Source organism: Rhododendron vialii, chromosome 12a (assembly GCF_030253575.1).
Source record: "Rhododendron vialii isolate Sample 1 chromosome 12a, ASM3025357v1".
Classification (NCBI taxonomy): Eukaryota; Viridiplantae; Streptophyta; class Magnoliopsida; order Ericales; family Ericaceae; genus Rhododendron; species Rhododendron vialii.
The window spans coordinates 4,625,271-4,648,695 of NC_080568.1; the positions used below are offsets into that span (position 1 = coordinate 4,625,271).

Genomic DNA, 23,425 nt, shown 5'->3' on the forward strand with positions numbered 1-23,425 from the left:
ACAGTCAATCTCTTTAAAATTTAAGTCTGAGTTGAAATGTTAGCATTTCATCCCCTAGAGGTGGCGAGGTAACTAAGAACTGGAATTGTGCCTCATATGACGTTGTGATGGAAAAATTAGACTTCGAGGGACCAAAGTGAGATTCTGGTGAAATTGCAAATGACTAGAATGAGGACTATGGTAGAATTGTAAGGGTGTTAATGAGGGTAGAGAAATGTCACGCTCACATTAGTCACATATCGTATTCAGTCAGTCTCACAAACGTTGCTAGAGAGACAGAAGGGTGATATTATTATTTATAAGTAGATGTATGAACCACCTTGTGGGCATCTTAAGTTCAATGAGATGACATTCGCCAATCACCATAGCAGTTGAAGGAACTAGAGTGAAATTTTGGAGAGAAAATCCAATAAACCCTTCTGTTTTTGGCACTAAAATGGGGTAAAAGAGCCTATTTGACAACTCATTTTGGACCACTTTAATCGGAAGTAACCATTTGATTTGTCAAAAACTTACTTTGATGGTTGTGACATACCGGTGCTACTCTGCTATCGGGGTGTTTGGCACCTTACTTTTCTACTTCCCATTATCTCATTTTTGGGCTTTGATTGTTTGGCAGGCACATCTTAAAACTCATTTTTTACTCCTACTATTGAAAACAGAGGGTCATAGGCTCATACTCCATACCCAAGCGATGATTTCTACCTAATTGAATGAGATTCAAATGGAACTCTTTTTTTCCTTTACAAAAATGGAAGTGCAAGTATGGTGTGACGCCACCTTTGCCAAAGAGTATTATCCCATCACACAACACTACTATCTGTAAAAAATTCCACCACACGTACCTAAACTAAGGTCCCGCCAGTGTCCTCTTTGTAAACATAGAATGGATATAATGGAAAGAGAGGTAGCTTTAGCTCACATTGTGTGTGCTGAGTGATTGTGATGACTTCAACCAAATGGACATGCCTGCACATATTTTTCTTCTCATGCAATGACACCATCTAAAAGACTATTCTAATTGGGCCTTGCCCACCAACCTTGACCTACTATCACATATGCTTTGTTTCTTTGATAGATGGGGACTGACTTACTGCCATTTATTTTGAACGATTTGTTGTCTCTATGGTGGCCATTCGTTAATTCGAAACAACTGTTCGTTAATTCGAAACAACTGTCGGATCGCTTTTTTACCATCTCCATCAAATAAAATTGGTATTCGGAAGAGTTTTAATTAAATTCTTTATAACATTCGACGTCGCACCCGCACGCAGGAAGTAGCATTGTGTTACCAAATTTAGGGAAAATGACGGTCAATGGCGTATTTTGATAATTAATATCCGCCAATGACATTTTCAGCATTAACAAATATTCTCATCACGTCTTGGGCGGGTATTAATTATCAAAATATGTCCTAGGCCGTCATTTTCCCCTTAATTTATGGGAGCACTCGGGGCCCAACAAGAACATCTAGCCTAGTTGAACATAATACGGGTGGAATAATCTCTACGGCTATAAACTATTGCACTATTTATGTTACAAAACGTTCTTTTAAGACCGGTTTAACCGGAGAATTTATATAGAATATTGGATTATAAATTCTGGGACAAATTCTGTAGTCTCTCATTTTCAGCGTTTTTAAAAAAATTAAAAACACAACGGTGTAAGGACCACATAAAGACAAATTTTTAGTGGAGGGTTGGGATTGTTTTGATCTAATGGTTGAGGTGCATTTTCACATTTTTAGTGGAGGCCTTCTTTCTTCTCTCGTCTTTGCCTCCCGTTTCTTTTTAGCTTCATCAGCCACCCGTTCCTCTCAAAGGCTTTGGTTCGTTCCTTTCCTCGAGAGCTTTCCTTTGCTCGTCGAGTTCTTTCTCACTCTCACAATGGAAGAAAATTAGGGATTCGGCACTTTGGAGGCCTTTAAATAGGAGATTCGGTCCGTGATAAGAGGACAATATAAAAGTTTTTTTTTTTTTTTAATCAGCAAAAATAAAATTTATTTTTTTTGAGGACAATATGAGAGTTAGGACCACAGGTTCTACTAGCCAACCGGCCCATAAACTCGATAAAATGGGCCAGTCCAATTACGGACACGTTCAAATTAAGGTCCGTAACACACTACTATAAGACTAACGAGACTAATCGTAAAAGGAAATACTATATTGTTTTATAGGATAACAGTATATATGCGTTCAAAAAAAAAAAAATTTACTAACTCCGTGCAGTGCTCGGCAAACTGCTAAAAAGTCTGATTCCATTTTGAAACTGGACTTAAATAGTGTAGTTGAAAATAAAATTGGTGCGACTGTAGAAAACGTTGTCACAATGAAAAGGACTGCTTCTCAATTTTATTTAATTTTTTATTTATTTGATTTGAATCATTTTGTTGAAACTTTCAAGCCGCAATTTTGGTTGTTTGTTTTATTGATGGCCGAGTTGGTCAAAATTCAACTATGGTCTACGATCAACATCAGTGCCAATTTATTCAAACAACAAAAGAGTAGGCTTGGTAACTTAGAGCATCCGCAATGTAATAATCAAAAGTGAATAATTAAAATTTGTCACGTCAGCTTTGATTATTTATTTAGAGGGTTGCTAAAGTTAGCAATGTGAAGTCCCATATTGTTACTTTTGATTATTCAAATGCATAAATTTAATTATTGGTTAGGAGGTTGCTAACTTTGATTATTACAATGTGAGCACTTTTTTAAGCACACATTGCTAACTTTAACAATCTTTTGATTTTGATTATTACATTGTGGATGCTCTTAGACAACCCCTCAATTATATCTCAATAATCAACTTATCCTCCTAAACTTGAGAAGCACATAAATAGCCACCTATAAATATGGTAGGGTACCACATTCACCCTTTCTATCAGTCGATTTCTAAAAATACTAATCAAAATTTATCGATGACGATTGACTGACATGTGACTGCTTTAACCCTCATTCGTAATTAAACTAAGAAATATCTTGGGGTAGATACATGCATAAAGTATAGACATTATGGATACAAGCAACATGTCTTGCTTCACGACACACTTGGCCAACGATCTCTCTTCGATCTGCACGTAAGACCACATCACATATTATTTGCCCACGCTCTCCAATCAATTCCAAGGTCAAATTGGTAATCTTACAGTTGTTTACTAAACCTTAAAAATCTAGTTCAATGCTTAATTTAAAACATGGATGAAATGATGATCATTTGCATGTTGTGTTTAAGGATTTGATTCGTAACTGTCTGAAGCTACCCTATGTCATCGTTCAGGGATGTCCATTTAAATAAGCCTAAAAATAACAAATTGTCATAAACCTAACCATGGCTTTTTGCACTTGAGCCCCACATTTAATTGTTTTGCGAGAAATTCCAAGAGTTATTAAGAGTCACACACTCGTGTAGATCTCATGCACGTAATGATAAATGAGTATTTCGAATAGAAGTATTGCTAATAGCTATTGGAGCATATACATAAATTGTGAGCATTTTTTCCTTTGAGACTGGCTTGGGACAGCAACATCAGATATCCTAGTTGGCTATATCTTTTTCCGCAATGTACGTTCGAACTAAATTTTCACTTTCTTGGTGCCACCGAAGCTCATGATAATGATGATTCGTGTCCTTCATTTCCTACACTTTATAAAGAAGAATGTCTTTGCAAAAAAAAAAAACAAGACTTATATGATATTGAAAAAAAAAACCCTCCTGTTTTACTTGTACAAGAATGACCTAAGTCTAGAATTATATTCGTGTATTATTTTAAAAAACAAACAATAATTCGTCCATAGCTCTACTAGTACCAATAAATACTGTTTTTCTGAGAGTTGCTATTTGCGATACTTACCAAAATTCAGGGTCCAATTAAAATTGTGGGTCTAGAGTGGAATTGAAGAATAAGAGGTCGGTTGAGGTTTAAAGGGTTCGAAGGCAACTTAACATCCTATCCCGAGAGCAATTTTGTTCACGCTCAGCGAGGGTATGCTAATTCCATGTCTCACTTTTCTAATTGAAATCGTTCAATTTTTCCAAATTCATTTTCTAGGATATCTAGACAAAATTCAGCTCAATCGAATATCAATAACTGCTTCATCTAGGAGTTTATTTATTTTCTCTAAAATTCTTGACTGAATTATTGAACTTTTAGATCAATCGCTTATCAGTCTCCTATTAAGATAAATTTTTGCATAGTCTCCTAACAAATGAATTTAGACAACATGAACAGTTCTGATTATGGTAATAAAACATGGAATGAGCATACCCTTGCGAGGGTGAACAAAGCGATGGTGAACAAAAATTGCTCTCATCTAGCCTCCCTTTTTTATTTTTTATTTTCATAAGTCCTAGCTCTCCCTTTTGCTTGTTAATAAGTTCTTTTTAATCAACTGTTAATAGTTTTTCCTGTTAACTTGTTGGCAATATATTTCTTCCTCCAACACTAACTAACCCATTCGATTCAATAGGTAAGACTCTTATTTTTTAAGTACTGGCAACAAAAATTTGAATCCAAGTATTGAATTCAGGGTCGGCCCTAGGGCAAGGCCCAAGAGGCCTGCTGCTACGGCCTCCAAATTTTGGGCTAATAATAGGGCCCCCTTCAAAAGAAGAGAGAGTGTGTACATGTGTGTGTATATATATACACACATTCTCTTTTTTTGTCCACAATATAGAAGAAGTTCTATTGGTGATTTAGTGGTAAAGTACATTCTATCCCGTAGAAAGTGCCTGAGTTTGAATCCCAGCAAGGTAAATTTTTGTTTTAAGTGCTTATTTGTAAAAAATATTGCTATTGCTACTATGTTTCAAACTTGTGTCAAAGAGGGTAATACATTGAAGCTAAAGCATTTACCATGTTAAATGTGAACTAAAACAATTATATGGATAAATATTTTTGTTATTTTTTTAATTGGAAATATATGTATGGCCCCACTCAACCAAATATTTTAGGTCGGTCTTGATTGAATCATTCAATGTTTGGATTCAAATTTTTATTGTCAGTAAGTGGGCAGAATGTACTTTTCGGCACTGTTGACATCTTGAGATTGAACACATCTTATGACCTAAGTTATGGTCCTGATGCATGTGCAGTGGAATTCTTTACAGATAAATATGTGGTGTTGACATAACGCACCCTTAGAAGAAGTATGTGGAGTCATCTGTGTGCAAATTTTTATACTCCCATTTGAACCAAAAAAAAAAATCTTCATCCTAGTAATAACAATATCGAACTTTAGTTAGGGAGTTTGATTTTTACACTCTCATGTTATCCACATGCGGTTCTCTTTTTGTTTGGGTTCAAGTTCCTTTTCAATTACAATATTACCCTTTTCATGAGTGAAGAAAAGCATATACGAAGGACAATTTTGTCATTCAACATAGACAGAATAGAAACCAAAACAATGAGGTGCACTTGGACAAAGGGTTTGCTAACTGTGCTGGAAAAAAGAGAGAGAGAGATGCTAACTGAGCCTGATTAGGGGTACACCATTTGGTTCACACCGTATTGCGTGGGACTCATTTTGAGATCCTATATTATTGATTGAAGCCGTTTAATTTGCTTGAAATATTATTTTGAGAGTCTGTGTGAAAAAATCATCTCATTTGTAAAAGACAAGTTCATTCAATTTTTGTCCCAGCGAATTTAGGAACAAAAAATCGATCAAATTTTTATCAATATCCGAATGAGTTTTTTTTGTTACAGAAACTATTAAAAACATAGTTTAAATAAATTGAATGGCTTTGATAATCTTCTGAAGTGGGTCTAACATAATCCAGTGTACAAACAATGTAACCACAGCTCTTTTTTTCGACAAGGAGTGTTCGAGAATCACGGATCATACTCCCTCCGTCCCAGTTTGTTTGTCCAATTTCGACATACGTGTCTTTTAAAAAATTATCTATATCTCACAATCTGTAATGTTTTACATAATTTCAAAAATATCATATTTTAGACCTAATTGAGATCTATTAAATAAGATCTATATTGCATATAAAAAATTATAAATTGAAACATACAGACACTTATATATGAAGTCTCAAATAGTGAAAATAGACAAATAAATCGGGACGGATGAAATATTTACTTAGGAAATGATGCGGTCCCATAGTGTCCACTTTCTAAAAACAACTACAAACATGCCAAACTTCCATTTTTTTTTTTTTTTTTTTTGGGCTAAATTCAATTCCTATTCAACAAGAATTTTAATGACATCACATGACTTGACATGCGTGCTTTAAGGGCAAGCACTATGACGTGGCAGTTTGACTGATTCTGTTTGGGTCCAAAACTGCCCACCCCTCCAACCACTTCTTCTTCCTTCTACAGCTTCTTGCTTTCTGTTTCTGGTCTACCTGACTTGTTCCTTCAAACACTCTCTCTCTCTCTCTCTCTCCACAATCTTTGAATGGGTCTTGATTCCCATGTTATAGGGTATTCAATGTCGGCTGCAAATCCCCAAAGACCGATCCACTTGTTCAAGTAAGTCTTTTTCTATGCACTTTACTCTCTCTATGTTATTCTTATTGGCAGCTTTTCTTTAGGTTTTACTTGGTCGTATTTTTGTTTGATTTCTTCTTCTCCTCCTCCTCTCTCTAGAAACATATGTAGAGAGAGAGAGAGAGATAGAGATAGAGACATGGTCCTTGCGTATGTGGAGGAAGATGGTCAAAGGTTTTAGTTGAGAAAAAAAAAGGCACAGAGAAATTGGTATTCTGAATGTTGGGTTACTTATTTTCAAAACCCTAATCTTGATTGTTACTTTGCCCCTTTCCTAGAAGTATCCCCAATTAGCTTTCTTTGTATTTGTAGAATTTGACAACGATTGGGAGATGTTAGGGCAAGAACAAGACAACGGCCGGCCATCCGCCGCCGGTGGTGGTGGTGGTGCTAATCGGAAATCATATTTACGGTCGGTTTCGTGGACTGACAGGTCACCTAGAACCCCTAGTCCTCGGCCGAAACCGAACAATAAGTCCAGGTTGTGTCTTCCACCTCTACAACCCCTTTGGATATCCCAGAAGAACCTTGAGGACTGGCCAAAGGCAGGCTCTGATGATCTTGGCATATGGCCTCAAGCCCCTACCCCCGGGGCAAAAGGGTCAATTAAACAAACTCTGAACCTGGACTCAGAACAACCCGAAAGAGAATTCGAATGCAAAAAAGACAAGCTTGCCTTTTTCGACAAGGAGTGTTCGAGAATCACGGATCATATTTATTTAGGGAGCGATGCGGTAGCAAAGAACCGGGAAGTTCTTCGCGATAATGGGATCACCCATGTGTTGAATTGCGTTGGTTTTGTTTGTCCTGAATATTTTAAGAATGAGCTTGTATATAAGACCCTTTGGCTGCATGATAGCCCGTCTGAGGATATCACGAGTATACTCTATGATGTTTTTGATTACTTTGAGGATGTTCGAGAACAAAGTGGGCGAGTGCTCGTCCATTGTTGCCAAGGGGTGTCACGATCGACCTCTTTGGTTATTGCATACCTCATGTGGTGGAAGAAGCAAACCTTTGAAGATGCTTTCCAATATGTGAAGGCGGCACGTGGGGTGACGAATCCCAACATGGGTTTTGCTTGCCAGCTGTTACTATGCCAGAATCGAACATTGGACTTTCTGGCGAGCCCGAATTCGGTGTTGCGGATGTATCATATGGCACCTCACTCCCCGTATGATCCCCTTCATCTTGTGCCAAAAATGTTGAGTCAGACAGGTGCTGAAGGCCTTGATTCTAGAGGAGCGTTCATTATTCATGTTCCTTCGGCCGTTTATGTGTGGATTGGGAAGTATTGTGTCTCAGTGATGTCGGATATTGCAAGGGAAGCTGCCTTTCAGGTAATCAGATATGAAATGGCACAGGGACCAGTTGTGACCATCGAAGAAGGTAAAGAGCCATCTGAATTTTGGGAGTCTATTGTGAACAAAGAACTCTTAGCTGATGGTAGCGGTGAAAATGGTTCTGCGTTTGATGGTGAAAGGAAGGTTGATCTTTATGATAAGGACTTTGAAATGTTCCATAAGGCGCTTTCTGGTGGGATTGTTCCGCCTTTTCCACTGTCTGGAGCTAGATCCGAAACTTGTCTTCCGGCTAGGGAAAATGGCTGGGGCATATTGAGAAAGAAGTTTGCCAGGGGGAATTTGAAAGAACTTATAAGGTCATCTAAATTGAGCATTGAAGCCACTACATCAAGTCATGGATCAGACTACCCTGATTCTCCATTGCCTTCGAGCTGTAAATCTGGTTCACCGGATCTCTTCTTTTGTTCTCCAACTGGCAGCCTCTCTGATCCTCTCACTGATCCTTTATCGTCACCAACACCCAGTTGTAGTTATTCTTTTTCTTCTTTTCTCGAAAGTAGCCCAAAGTTCGGTTCCAAATCCCCTTCACTCTCCCCTTCAACATCTGATTTCTCCAGTTCGTTTACTTTCTCACCCTCTTCTTCTAACTGGTCCGACTTGTCGTATTTATCATCTCAGTCTTCACCGTCTGGGTTAGAATCTCCAAATCCTTACCGCAAAAATGATACTTCCTTGGGGGAAAATGTTTGTTATCTTTGTAAAAGAACTTCTCATTCTTGGGAAAAAGCATTTTCTGGTAACCATGTACTGACGGAGTCAAACGCTTGTTTTCCGTGCAAGGGAACTACCCTCTCTATTGCTGAGCGCAGGGGGAGTAATCCTCCGCCGCGCATGAGGCTTCCTTCAGTTGATGAGACATCTCAAGTTCCACAGCGCCTAACAAGATCATATTCGTTTTCTCTACCTGATTCAGAGGATAGCGTGATGAGGGATGTCGAGTGCAACCAGAGTGAGCAAGAAGGATTTTTGGATGCTGAAATGGTAGATGTTCCTCCCAATGAATTACAGTGTGATATTGAAAGGAGAGAATATGATGCATTTGATCTTCCATCAAGTGATGCAAGAAGTAGTGTTACAGAAGCGGAAGTAACCAACTTGGTTCTTTATAAGTGGCCTACTTTGGATAAAGTAGATATGCACCCCTTTAATAACCTAGATTCTACATCTGTGTATCTAACATACGACTCAGTTGGAAGCTCAGGGACAAATAATGCTAATGTTTTGTACATATGGCTGGGGCGTCAATTTTCTTGCGGAGACGGGAAGCATCAACTGATCAGTAGTGATGAGGGAAGCGAAAATAGTCATATCCAGTGGGATACGGTTGGCTGCAACTTTCTTAAACAGATGGGTTTGCCGTTGAATTCCTCCGTGCAGGTATATTGCCTCTTTAGTTTTTCTATAATATTTGCGTCCTTTTGCCTTTTGCCTAGCATGGCTTCAAACATGTCAATATTGATTCCTGGATTTCTGGTTTTGTTGTGAAAGTGACTGCACGTATGATGTATACTGTCTGGATAGCAGCCACTGGACAAATGTTTTGCGTTGAGAAAAAGTAGAGGATCTTTCTGAAATAAATCGCCCACTAGATCCATGTAGTTTCTCTGACTTTCTCCCTAAACAAGTTTACTTGGAATTGGAAGTTACAGTTCTGTTTATGATCAACATCTTTATCTCATTATGTACTGCCTTGTGAACATGAGCTTGTCTTTTGATTATTTACACACCCAATCCAAAAATGCTGTTTGCACAACCTATGGTGATTCGTTCGTATATCAAAATGCCTCTGTTGAACCATGATTTCAGTTCAAGTCCACTACCAAACACCCGTTGGGTCCTAGAGCCAGTCGCCTTTTTCAAAACCCAATTGGCTTGTAGCAAAACCAACTCCTACCAAACTTCACGATCTACAAATTGCAGAAGGGTGCTAGTTGCACTTCTGTTTTGTTCGTTCTGTAAAATGTAATGGACTAACTTTCTTATCTGATTTTCCACGGATTGTGCAGATTGTGAGAGAAGGTGAGGAGCCAGAGCAGCTCCTAAATCATCTGAACTGGTTCTCATTTCACAAGGCGGAGACCTGAGGCGACAAACCGAGGGGATAGAAAGATGATTCAAACCCTCCAGAAACATCCAGATTAAGAGGTTATGGTCAGCGATCTGTTGCAGATTTTTTCATACAAATTGGCATCCCAGGCAGTAGAAGTGCTTCTACTCTGCTTGTGTGATGTATGCCACTGGGTTTATGACAAATCATGTACAGAAGACTAGCCTTCTCTATATGCATATAGGAGTGAGTATATAAGCGAATAATTGCAGTCGGATGAATAATTATATGCAATCGATTTTCTTTTAATCTTGTTGTAAATCTAGCAAACCTTATTGTTGATATAGCTTTCGCTAAACACAACGCCGAAGGTGTTGCTTTTCATGGCCAATGTTTGCGATTTTCAGTACTTTCAGTTGGATTGTATGAAGGGAACTTCGTGCTCGGTGAGAGTAACATTGTTAGATGTAGTTAATGAGGTTTGCACTTCTATCAAATGCATGGAGTACATGGTACCTGCCATTTGGCTACCGCTCCACTTGTGTATTAAGGAAACTTGCTTCAAGTTCTTTTCTTTTCCTTGCTGGGCTTGAATTTGGCGGGGAAGTTGCGTTTTTTCATTTATGTTATGGAGTTGTTCATTGAAAGTATGGAATTACATTTTATCGAGTCTGATTTTTTTTTTTTTTTGATTTAATATCAAGTCTGATATTCCCCAACTAAAAGTCTCTGGAAGGTTGAAGTTCATATCTCTCTCTCTCTCTCTCTCTCTCTCTCTCTCTCTCTCTCTCTCTCTCTCTAAGGTTAAAGTTCATCTCTCTCTCACACACACACAGACAACTTAAGTATCCGGGGCAATTAAAGATGGGAAAAGTCCTATATGCAATAGGCAGTAGCACCTAGGGCTGTCCACGGTCCGGATCGGATCGGATTCGTATAAATCCAATCCTAATCCGTATCTCACGATTTTAGAAAATGCAATCCAATCTTAATTCAAAAGTCTCATGGTTCGGTTCGGATTTCGAACCGTGAATCACGGTTTAATCCCGGTTTTATCCCAAATTGTAAAGGCATTAAGGCAATAAACATGGTAAAGGCTGCAAGACAACAAGCAAATAAAATTAATCATTGTCCAAAATACACAAATTCTAGTCAAGCATGATCTACTTATTACATCCCATAAAAACCAAACAAAAAATAGCAAATTTGTTTCTCAAAACAAACAAGCAAATTAGTAAAATTACAATTATTTATATATATTACACAGAGTTAGGTTCTGGTGAGAGATCCCTCATTTTATTAAAATGCGGGACTCCCCTTCCCGATTGAATTTCGATGATCTGAGCCGCTCAAAGTAATCAGAACGTGATTTAAGGGTCCTTGTGAGAAATCAGCAAAAAAAATGACCGGGAAGGGCTTCATCCGAGCAGTTTTCATTGAACGGTTCAAAAAAAAACTGCTCGGATGATGCCCTTCCCAGTCATATTTTTTGCTGATTTCTCGCGGGAACCCTTAAAATTACGTTCTGCGCACATTGAACGGTTCGGATTTTCAAAATTTGATCGGAAAATGAAAGTCCCTCATTTTAACAAAATGAGGGATCCCTCTCTTGAAAATTCCTCATTACACACATATCTATATTTTTATTTTTTTAAATATCTCATCGTCCGGTTCGGTTAATCCACTGTTTTGAAATGAAAATTCAATCCTAATCCGTATCTCACGGTTTTTTAATTTTCAAATCCGTGTTCGGATCATTAATCCACGGACAAAATCCAAAAAACACAAATCGAATCGGTCCGGACCGATTTCACGGTTCTCAATTTTTCTTGGACAGCCCTAATAGCACCAGTGAAGTTACGAACCTGAAACACCTTGGAAGTGAGCAAATCAATTATTATATAAGCACACACACTTGCATCTTTTAGTAGGTTCCACACACATTGGAGGCGTAGTATGTATGTACCTCATTGTGAGTGAATTTGTGTAAATGTTTATGTAAGTGTTTATAGTTGGAGAATGATTGATGAGCGAATTCCTAAGCTAAATTTTAAAAGTTTGTGTCTCATCATAAGTTTTTTTTTTTTTCAAAATTGAGAACAATGCCAGGTATGTTGACCTCTGTACAGCAGGTGGACAAGCACAGCGTAGAATGGAATGGAAAATTAAGCTAAGATACCCTAATATTAAAGGAACCATTTTCTGGCCAATCTTCCCCTTAGGCCAAAAGTCCCAACAAAGAAACAGAAATAGAGAATGCCAAACCTTGATATTTGGAATCCAATAAAAAACAAACATGATTAACCAACAGTATAAACAAATTTGCTATTTTTTCCTCGATATAAAGCAGAGTAACCAAGAAGCAAACTCGGGTTCCAGCCCCCATACAAAAGCTCAAGCTCAAAAGCTTCTTATGTTGAACAGAGCTCGAAGAGTAGGGAGATTCTTCTCTTTCTGTAAAAGTACATAACATATTCATCCACCCACACAAGGTAACAACTCATTCTTATATATCGTTCCTTGCTCTTAGAATAGCCATTGTCGGGCCAAGTGCACTGCTTCTCAAGGCTCTATAAGACCATGAGCCCTTTCCAGAACCCTCCTTATTCCAACCATTCTCCCGAATCAGCTGTTCTTTCTTTGCGCTTAGAGCTTGGCTGATTTCATCCCACTCATTACCTTCTTTTCCTGCAGTCAAGAATATGCACAGTTTTCAGGACATTCCACTGAATAGAAAACCAAAACTAAACCATTTCGGTGACCAATCATAAGTACCTGGGGTGGGGGCATCAGTGTGTTTATCGTTATTGAAGGGCACCACCGTGGATGTGGAAGCTTCGTTGGCTGTGGAACCGTTATTAACATTACTGGTTACTGCTTTTGCAGAATGTGATATACCAAGCTTGACAATTCGGACATCAACAAGTGACAAGAAATCAATCTGCAGAAAAAACAAAATTTCATACATTTCACAAACTTGAAATGCAAGGTCAAAAATTCACCTTTCCTGGGCAGGTCCAGAAACAATACACAGTGGGGTCACCTATTCATCCTCCATGAATAGACAGTTATGATAGTGAGGGCATCTACTAATCCTAATTCCCAACTGTGAATTATTTACATAAGCTGTTTTCAAAAGTACTCATCAGTAGATTAGTTTTTCAATAATCTGTTTTCAAAAGCCCCAGAATTAATCTAAAGAAACCCAATGAAAGCCCCCGAGTTTGCCAGCAATGAGCATAAATCAGAAGGCCTAATTTTTTTTCAAAGAAAGAATTAAATCAATGACTTACAAACATTCAAATTTTAGCATATAATCAGCACACAAACGAAACATATCAACATCTAATAGTATATTAGGCATCTACAATCAAAAATCGCAAGAGAAGAGAAAAAGTTTCACGAGAGAGAGAGAGAGAGAGAGAGGAGATTTGGTGTTTCAAACTTGTACAGTAAGGCGTCTGGTGCAGTTTTATGGGGGCACAAGAAAAAATTGGATAGACTACAGAGTACATGTATAGTATTTGAAATTGCCACAGTACATGTACCCTTTTACTGTGTTCACCAATCCTCATACATCCATGTGTCATTGGTAGCTAATCAAAATAAGAAAGGAAGTGTAAGAGTTCATAGTGTAAAGCTCGAGTACCTCTAGAGATCCATCCTCCCCGTAAAGAGAGTTATCTGGTTGTTCCTCTAGAGATCCATCCTCCCTGTAAAGAGAGTTATCTGGTTGTTCTGAACATCGATCTTCATCCGGCTTCTTGAAGATAATTGGATGTTCTGGGATGGGTGTTAGTAGAACTTTTCCGGATACGGGATCATACCAAGATGTTTTCCCAACCTAAAGCAACAACAAAATGTTAAACGTATTGCATTTGCCCTAATGGGAATTGCAGAATCACCAGTGGTATCAAAGGCATACTCGGAAAGAGGAAAGCTCGGGTGTCCAGGTCGATGATAACTCCAGTAGACGATATGCAATCACATCCCCTTCCTGCAAAACAATGGCAACATATCAATTTAATAGGATAGTGAATGTAGGAGAGTTAAAAAGTTAATGGGTAAGATTGTCAAGCAATGGTAAACGAAGTCCACTAACATCAACTAAGAGGAGAAATACAAAGACCCATGCAAGGAGAATATGCACATGTACACACATACATCTATTTATACATGTGCATATAAACCTACCTTAGGCAAGCCGGTAAATGGTGCAAGCTTATCAAAGTCAATGGGATCAATTGGAGGTTTCAATTTTTTTGCAGTTATCATCTCAGAATGTTCTTTGTTGGACTCCTTATAGTCATTCCTCCGGTATGGAAGTTTTTCTGTACCCCACTTTTGACCCTTTTTCTTGCTGGTGATTCCGTTCCACTTAAATGTTTCCTGAAGCATGATTTGAGAAGCTCAATCTCCATATAAAAGTATAGAACAGGTGTATGAATAATATTTATACCAGCCTTGACTGGGCTTGCTGCAATTTAAATGATAATGCAAAGCTTCCATGAGTAAAGAATAAAAGCATAAGTAGGAAGACACACATCCAAGGATGGGTAACTTATTTCATGCTTTTTGGTGGGAATACTGATACACACACACACACAAAGAAAAAGAGGAGAAGTATTCCGTGAGCTCTCAATACACACTCAATATTTCGCAAAAACAGAGCTTAACAGAACTCCAGTCTGACAAACATTTAGTACGAAACTGCTGGATAATGGGTGATGGGAGATAGGAGTATCAACTATCTTCAGTGTAATTCTAGACAAAAAGTTGCAGGAATAGAGGAAGAACGTAACACCCGACAGCAAGAGTAATTCTTCCAGTAAATTTCCTTTTGCGTAATCTTCTCCAAGCCGTTCAATTGGATACACGTTTATTTAGAAAACAATTTCAGCCTCGTGTACTTTGTCAAAAAGTGGAGCTAGCCAGCACACAAACATTCAATTTCATACGGGAGATAAAACACACTTTTGGTTATGAAGGGATTTAAATATACAGGAAGAGAATACTGTGAACTAGCTATTCAAAATGAGCAAGCTGGAAAGAAAACGCCGCCATAAGTCCACAAAAGAATAAATTGGAACCAAAGATAAGTATTGAAAATATAAAAACAAAGCATGAAACAAACATACCACGTAAACTTTATTTTGCTGGACAGCCTGGTCTGCATTCAACAACAATTCCCCTATGTTAGAAGATCTGCATTGGTATTGCATGCAAGTAGTAGTGTTGTGCCATTTTAAGAAGTAAATGATTAACATCAGTAGGATTCCATATCCCACTGTTCCACATCATGAAAAAGGGATGCAATAAAATCAACACGAACTTATACAATAATTAATCTATCTAGATCTCTGTTCAAAAGTCATCAAACTTGTTGCTTCATCTACTGTTATGGTGAAAACTAAAAATAGGTAACAGCAGCCAATACTTCACTTATTACAATGTGAGAAATAGTTTGTCGTAGCATGCAGTTTTAAAATATGTCAATTTTCTCAATTACTTTTGTTTCCATTTGCACATTACTTCCCTATCCACCTTGCAAGCATCTTTATCCAGTTTATCCAACAAACTCATACTTCATCACAAATAATTAAAAAAAAAACAAACGGTAAGCCTCAAGGCCCTTCAGAACTCTTCTTCGACTATCAGGAAATTGTCTAATCTCATACTTCTCCCTAAGCCCTTGATCAGATACATAGCGGGTAATGGCTGCAACACCTTCTTGTGGTTGGATAATTGGCACCCTCAAGACCCTCCGTGACTCTGTCAGACATATATGGAGATGCAGCAGTCAGAGATGTGGGAAGTTTGTAATCTGACCAAGGTGTCATCAATCATCAATGATGGGGAGCGGAGATGGCCTAGGCAGAGAAGCGGTGCTATTCAGGAGATCAGGGACTGTCCCACCCACCCCTCACCTAACTCCCCGCGGCAAATCCAGATAGGGTTGATTTTGTTAGATGGGTTCCACGTGCTAATGGGATACTTACAGTGCAATCTGCAATGATAGCTACTAGTGAAGCAGGTTAGAAGGTCCCTTGGCACCACATTGTCTGGTTTGAAGGTAACATCCCAAGACGGGCATTTATTTTATGGAATTGCTGCAGAGCTAGACTTGCAACAAAGGGTAGAATTCGATCCCCATTGTTTTCTTTGTAGTAGAATGGAAGAAACTATTGACAATCTCTTCTTTGATTGTATGTATTCAAAGTTGATTTGGGCAAATCTATAGAGGAAAATGGGTAAGAACAGGACTTCTGGCCTTGGAGAACAGAGTTAGCGTGGATTTTGGGGAATGTGAAGGGGAAGACCTTGGCTAGTGTTATGTTCAAGTTGGCCCTAGCTGGTATTGTATATCTATATCTATATCTATATCACATATGGCATGAGAGGAATGCCAGAGGAAAGCTAAAAATGGTGAGGCAGTTTTATGCTCTATAGTCACTAACATCAAAGGGGGAGCAAATTCCTGGAGGAGAATCAAGAATTGCTACCTTAGCTCTCAAATTTGCCAGACTTGGACTCTATCTGCCAATATTCTTAGTGGCAAAAGTTTTTCCGCGTATGGTTGGTTTTGGATAAGAGTTAGTAGGGTTTTTGTTGTAGCCTTTTGGTTTATTCAGTTTGGCCAAGGGTAGTATCCCTTCTGTATTCGCAGGTCTTATGGTATATGATCTACATTCACCGGGAAAAAACAAAGTCGAACAAAAAAAAACAACAAACGGGTTTCTAGGATCAGCTAGTCCCTAACTCATACACACCCGTTATGAGAAATTCAGCACAGTAAGTTACGGGCTACGGCAAGTTTGGATTCATGCACACTGTAGAACCTCTTTATGTAGAGAAGTTACAGGGAACTCTCACCTATCAGTTGTAAGAGATCCCTATCTAAACTTTTCAATAGATACTCAAAGCTCAGATGTGGAAAAGAAAGTGATAAACAAACATCAATTGTCCAGTGTAGAATGAAGGCCAGGGGCAGGGATTTAGACATGCCTTTAGTAACATAGCATTCAACTAGGGCAGCTGCTGTTTGAAAGAAACCAAAAAAATAAAAGAACCAGGGCTTGGAAGTGCAATGATTCCTTCAGAAGATGAGCCACATAGAACTAAAAACATTATGATGTGATGATTCTAGCCAATTAATTCACATCTTAGCACTTAATCGTCTCATGGCAGTATGATGTCTACAGTTTTAAACAGGCAAAATGCCTGATAGTAGATGGCTCATGTAATCAAGCCAAATCGTTTAGTACGACACTAAATAACAATAAGATGGTAGCGCCCAATTCTTTTTCCGTTCTAGGCCGTGAATATTCAAGCAACAGCTCAAACTTATGGCAGGCCGCAGGCCACTGCCATAAATGATAAATTAAGAAAAACACTTATCTTTCCTGGAACCTCAATTTTCATACAAATCATATCAATGCAGGCAGATCTAAACGTGTATGCAGAATGTGTTGATACAAGCACAAACACACAGAGACAACCTCACCTTCTTCCAGTGGCTCAAAGCGAATATGTCCTGGCCTAATCACAATGGGGACGATCTTGTCATCTTCAACAATCTCACAAATCTCATTATCTGCTTCACGTTCTTGGTTTTGTACTAGATCTTGTAGAGAACTCTCAAGTGTATCCTTTTCTTGCTCATCCTTTTCAGGAGATTGCATCTCATGCACCTGCATATAAGAGCTCACAAACTGTCCAAAGATACCCTTAAAAAAAAATGGTCCAAAGATAGCATTATTTGAGGAGGGGGTGTAGGGAGAGCAAGAGGGGGAAACAATTTCTTAAGTCGTCAGGGCCAAAGTACCTCATTCTTTTCAGCCTTTACTTTTTCCCGTAACCATTGCCTCCGGGCTTTTTTCCTCCGAGAACTTCTACTGACCTGAGAAAAGAGATAAGGTAGGTATTAGTTAAACCATTAACTAGAACCACAGTTTGAAGTACAACAGAAGGAGAAACACCTAAATTCATACGTGGAAAGACAAACCCATTAGAAAAGCTTAAACCAATTAAACCATTTACATCATTCCAGACCTTTCTGGTTCCATCAGGTGTCTGAGTTATGTTATTGCATCCTATCCCATTTTCCTGAAGCTGGCCAGACCTACAATACACAGATTCCAGCAACCAAGTCTCAAAAATGCACATATATATCATGACTAAAGATTTTTGTGTATAAACATATGGTTAAAAAAAAATATCAAAGAAGCAACGGTTTATCATCAGAGAACTCCCCGGCAGAAGAAAATCAAGTAAGCCAAACTCGACAATTTCGTCCAAAGTAAGCGAAAGTATCCCTGTATCCCAGGTATACAAAACAGACAAGATACTTTTTGGCATATAAACAGGCTCCTTCCACCCAAAAAAAAAAACAGCTCCTCCACACCTGGAAATGTCCTCTTGTTGCTCTCTCCAAATCAGTCACATCAAACAAAACTGGATTACAAACGAAGCCTTGAGCCTCCATTTCCCCACCTCAAGTTCCCCACCACCAGAGAATGACTTCCCCCAGAGAAAAAGAACCTTAGGCAAAAAAAACTATAAAGTGTTTAACATTATCAAGACAACAATGCCATGGCAAGTGTTTAGCTGTTAATATTCAATTGGTCATAGATGCATTGACTCGTAATTTCTGAGGGGTAAACGCAGAAAGGGGGCTCTCTCCAGCACCGCATGTGTGTGCAAGTCAAAGCATGTGCATTCCTAAGTTGCATACGCCGTTTGTCTTTCATTTACAGTTTTAGGAGGTATCTTCACAAATCACAATGGAACTTTATACTGACACAAAAGTTGTCTACAACTCATAGCCAAATACATCCTAAAGTCAGAGCCGCCTAATCACACTGGAGAGCATATAAAACAAACAATTCTAGCTCATACATGGGTCGAGTGAAAACTCAACGTAAAATAAAGAGCACAACTAAACTATGTTTTCCACCCAAATTTTGAAAAGTTCATTCGTCAAAAGCTAACAAACTAAATAATTAAACCCATACAAAAGAATATAAAATTCGAACACTTCTCCTTTGAGAGACTAAAGAACCCCCACAACATACATCTTTAGAGTAGGCGAACGTTCAAACATGTCATCATTTGTTTGAACAGCGCTAGGGGCACTTTCTGCATTGGTTTTACTCTTTACACCAGAATCTTTCTGTTTCTTCTTCTTGTCCATACTCTTTCCAGGGTGGTGTTCACAGCCCTCCTGCTGCTCTTTATGGAAACCATTTTCAACATCTTTGGGATCCTTGTGACGTTTAATCTTCTTCCTGTCGTTCACATGTTTAAACAGTTGATAGACAGATGCTCATATAACCATCAACTAGAAGGACAAAATTAAAAGCATCAGCTAAATAATCAAAGGATTGAAAGATAGGGCAGTTGGTAAATCAACAGAAATGTACTTTAGAAAGTGAAAACAGGCAATTCACCATTGTTGGGAGAGTTTGAGTTCCAAAATTCAGATGCATGAACCCAGTAAAACAACGATATTAAGCTTATAATGATCAACTAGGTAGAAAAAAGAACACAAAGAGGATTGTGGAAATTTGGAGAACACTTTCAGGATAAATAACATAGGGACTTGGAATGGTGAAATCGAGTGGGCTGATGCCAAGAGATAATGCAAATTTAATACAAGTTTCAGGTTAAGTCGTCCAATGGGGACCTGTGAGCTGTAAAACTTAAAGGATGTATCCATTGAGAGGGTATTTGGAAATCAAGAACAACTAGAAAGGTTCCATTTTTAGAGGTTGTAAGCCCAGGGGAATACTCGAAAGATGGACCGCAGAATAAAAGAAGGAAAAGCATCCTTCAGTGGAGCAATAAGTGCAAGGAGGCAGGGAATTTACGGATCACTTGCTTCTTTATTTAGACTGGCTGCGAATATGTGGGTTGTTGTGCTGCCTTTATTTGGTATGGATACCTCATACCATATGGCTATATCAGTTAAGGATGTAATTGTTGCTACGTAGAATTGCTCCCACAACAAAAAACCACCGATTGATGTAGAATGAACGTTGCCATACGAGTATGATCCACGCTATTGCAGTTATTATGCACATCACAAGAATAGGGTGCAAATACGGGTTTTAAAACATACTTAGAGCTCTGGAGTTTCTTTGATGCTTTTCTCTTCTTGGAAACAGGTGAAATCTCCACATGCAATTCATCCTCTGACTGGTTGTCTTCATCCTCTTCAGGTTCACTCTGGTAACCACCAGTCTCCTTTTCAAACTCCTCATTTGCTAGAAGTGGCACATCGGTGAGCACAGGTTGCTTCTCCTCAATCTCGTCTTCCTCAGTTAAATTTATTCCATCAGATACCTCAACAATCTCAGACAACAGTTCTCCCTTCCTTTTGACACTAGTAAAAAGAAATAGGATAAAATTACATGAATTAGTTTCAAATTTCAATCTGACAGTATCAGAAAGAATACAAAGTCCAAGTGTCAACCGACCTGATTACATCTTTATCCTTTAATATACATGTTGACTCAAAAGGTGGCAACACAAAGCCGTCCATCTGCAAGAAAATAATAACAACGTGCTCAAAATACATCTAAGTGGAAAAAGCTCAAGCAAAATACCATGGTATACTCAGCCGTGGACATGGAAAACAGTGATGACTTTTTACGATGAAATTGCTCCAATCAAACACACTTTCGGACCAGTCTGACTAGCCAGATTAGACATGCAATTGGATTGTATATCCCATAGAACCTCATTTCCAGCACTCGATCATGCAACTACTAGCGGAAGGATAACAAATCCATTGCACATCCCCACAGCCATACATGGGAAATACAATACCTTCGGATGTGGTATTTGTAATCCCTCTCTAATAGCCCGGTAAGACTACTTGTAGGATTACCCATCATATTGGGTGAATGTGGCCTCAACGCAAAACTAAAAATCATGCGAATTCCTCCAATAAGCAGCAACAAATCAGTCAAAACCCTAGCAAGTCGTAAACCACTTCAGAATCATTGAGCAACCACAGAAATTACCAGTCACTCAAAAACAGGCCCTTCGAATTACACGAAAAGGAGAGAAAAGAAAGAGTCATGGTTTCTCACCAAAATGGTAAGATTCAATTAGAAACAAAAGCAGACCAATAAAAATCCATCCTTTCTATCCACTTCACACCTCAAACAACCTATTTCACTTATCCAAACAAGTGATGGAATTCTCCTTTCTTTTCTTTTCTCCTCCTTTCTTGCTATCCCAAAGGGGCTGTGGATATCAAGGAGAAATTATTGGGTGAACTTGAACTTGGGGCACCACCAACACCTATCAACACTGCACATTTCTGTAGGGTCCAACATATGGGGTGGTGTTGGGGCACTGCCATGTGGTGCCTCGATACTAGGGGTGCAAACGAGCCGAGGCAAGCTGAACTTTATAGTGTTCAAGCTCCGTTGTTCGAGCTCCGCCCGTTTGGAGCTCAAGCTTGGCTCGTCCACAAACGAGCCAAGCCCTTATCGAGCCAAGTGCTTAACGAGATGACCTTGCCTAATTTACTGAACGAGCCTCTTTAAATGAGCCTAAAACTCAAACTCGAGCTCAGCTAAGCCAAGCCTTAACGAGCCTTGCCACAAGACACTCGCGAGCAATTTGGTTCGTTTGCAGCCCTCCTCAATACCCCTCAACACCACGTATTTTTTAAGGTCCCACCACTAACTGTAGGCTCCCTATGGCAGTTTCCACGACCACTTAGAGGGCCGTTTCAGATTCTCAAATAAGTACTTAAAAAATAAAATATGGACCTATTTTCAAGCTTAAAAATAATAGGCCTACGAAAATAATTTTTCAATTTTTTTTGCATGGTTTCTATCAAACAAGATCTATATTGCATATTTTTTTTATTTTAGTAAGCCTATTATTTTTAAGCTTGAAAATTGCGAATAAGTATTTATTTTTTAAGGGGGAAAGCGGAACACACCCTTAATAATTAATTACTCGAATATCAAGAAGCTCCCCCAATATGAGTACTGATATTCTTATAGGTAATGAAATCAACAACAGGTTTGCAACACCAATTACATCGAATACCCAATTACAAGCCATGAAATTTGAGCGAAACAAGATAGTTTAAACACTTGAATGGTACGTACTACGTCGTTCGAGTGATACGAGGGCGTGTAGTGAGAGAGGGAGAGAGACTTACAGAGAGGATGAGGCCATTAGGGCAAGAGTGATAGAGGTCGAAAATGTCGAGGAGGTAGGAGGAGAGGTCAGAGATGGTCTCTTGTGATAGAGGTTTAAGGAGGAGCCAGCTTCGTTTCAGTCTCTCCGATCGCTGTGACTTGCTCAGAATGTGGCGATCTTCGAACTCAACGCGAAGTCTCACAGTGTCCATAGTCCATGCACAGATGGAGAGAGAGAGAGAGAGAGAGAGAGAGAGAGAGAGAGAGAGCGAGCGAGCTTTGCTCCAAAGCTCAGCCTTAAACTTCCTAAAACCCTCGACACAAAACCTCGATGAGAGAAGGCTTGTTAATGTAAGCACCCGTTTGCCCAAAATTTGTTGCACAGGTCTTCAGGCCTTGAGCTTCTGTGGAGGGAGTAATTATTCCATGTCCCGGTGCACCAAGCGGAACATGGGAGCGTGCTGTGCAGTGTGGAAGCCGGGGGCGTGTTGTGCACCTATTGATGGCATGGTATTGTGCGATTTCAACCGTTCAAAAGTATTTCGGATGGTTTGGATTTTTAGAAACTTTTTCAGGAAATTTTTCCTTGAAAGATCTTTTTTTAAATTTGAATTATTAATTGTCGAGACGGATAATCTAGATGACACACAGTACACTACAGAACATGGGGACTTGTTGTGCAGTGTGCTGTCCTTGGTCCAAACTCTTCGCTACCACACATTTGTGCGAGCTCCACACACTTTATGGTAGAAACCACACAAATGTGTGATGGAAGAAGAGTTTAGGAAATCATGTGATGGTGCCAAGTGCATTGAACAATCATGTGGAGGGTACAGGCATGACAATTGGACCCACTCCGCCCCAACCAGACCGGGATTTTCACCTCATTTTCGGGTATAGGATCGGGGTTAAAATCCTAAAACCGACCGGGTTTGGGGTGTTCGGGGTGAAAGCACCCCGCCCCGAACCCGTCCCGAAATATATTTATATATAAAAATATACTTTTATCCTAATATAATTATCATTATACTTAAAATTTTAATATTTTTACCCTAATATTAGTATCATTATATAAAAAAATTTATATTCTTACCTTTATATTTTCACCATTATACTAAACTACCACTTTATTTATAACTATTTTCTTTTATTTTACTTTTAGATTAACAATTTTTTTAATTTCTTACGGAATAGGACGGGGCGGGTAAACCCATTCCCCAATTGGGTTGGGAACGGGTACCCAAAAAATACCCAGTCAGGTCGGGGTCGTCGGGGCCAGGTAATAATTTTTGGGTCAGGGTGTGCCAAAATCCGCCCCGTCCCATCCCGTTGCCATTCCTAGGAGGGT

The 23,425-nt window shown here is 38.9% G+C and overlaps 2 protein-coding genes across 4 annotated transcripts; one reads left to right on the top strand and one right to left on the bottom strand.

Annotated features, from left to right (window-relative positions):
• Window positions 1-6,322: 6,322 nt before the first annotated feature.
• LOC131310668 (protein-tyrosine-phosphatase MKP1-like) lies at window positions 6,323-10,460 on the top strand. 2 transcript variants are annotated; one of them, XM_058337821.1, is made up of 3 exons: window positions 6,323-6,481; window positions 6,812-9,240; window positions 9,870-10,460. In XM_058337821.1, the coding sequence occupies exons 2-3, from the start codon at window positions 6,832-6,834 to the stop codon at window positions 9,945-9,947; spliced, it is 2,487 nt and encodes an 828-aa protein (XP_058193804.1). In that variant the 5' UTR covers window positions 6,323-6,481; window positions 6,812-6,831; the 3' UTR covers window positions 9,948-10,460. The 2 variants fall into 2 exon arrangements, with proteins under 2 accessions (XP_058193804.1, XP_058193805.1); XM_058337822.1 differs by having other exon boundaries at window positions 6,324-6,481; window positions 6,599-9,240.
• Window positions 10,461-12,156: 1,696 nt separating this feature from the next.
• On the bottom strand, window positions 12,157-22,511 carry LOC131311208 (coilin). 2 transcript variants are annotated; one of them, XM_058338554.1, is made up of 13 exons: window positions 22,098-22,511; window positions 20,389-20,453; window positions 20,031-20,294; window positions 18,985-19,197; window positions 17,963-18,032; window positions 17,736-17,810; window positions 17,415-17,601; window positions 15,049-15,080; window positions 14,105-14,299; window positions 13,836-13,907; window positions 13,560-13,754; window positions 12,686-12,851; window positions 12,157-12,598 (listed from the first exon to the last, which is right to left on the bottom strand). In XM_058338554.1, exons 1-13 carry the CDS (start codon window positions 22,287-22,289, stop codon window positions 12,417-12,419), a joined length of 1,908 nt encoding a protein of 635 aa, XP_058194537.1. In that variant the 5' UTR covers window positions 22,290-22,511; the 3' UTR covers window positions 12,157-12,416. The 2 variants fall into 2 exon arrangements, with proteins under 2 accessions (XP_058194537.1, XP_058194536.1); XM_058338553.1 differs by having other exon boundaries at window positions 15,049-15,101; window positions 22,098-22,433.
• Between the last annotated feature and the right edge of the window lie 914 nt (window positions 22,512-23,425).

Coding starts and splice junctions, on each gene's coding strand:
- LOC131310668 (XM_058337821.1), top strand. CDS start 6,832: ATGTTAGGGCAAGAACAAGACAACGGCCGGCCATCCGCCGCCGGTGGT. Junction 9,241..9,869: donor CGTTGAATTCCTCCGTGCAG/GTATATTGCCTC, acceptor CGGATTGTGCAG/ATTGTGAGAGAAGGTGAGGA.
- LOC131311208 (XM_058338553.1), bottom strand. CDS start 22,289: ATGGACACTGTGAGACTTCGCGTTGAGTTCGAAGATCGCCACATTCTG. Junction 15,102..17,414: donor CTTTGAGCCACTGGAAGAAG/GTGAGGTTGTCT, acceptor CTTCTAACATAG/GGGAATTGTTGTTGAATGCA. Junction 12,599..12,685: donor CACTGATGCCCCCACCCCAG/GTACTTATGATT, acceptor TCTTGACTGCAG/GAAAAGAAGGTAATGAGTGG.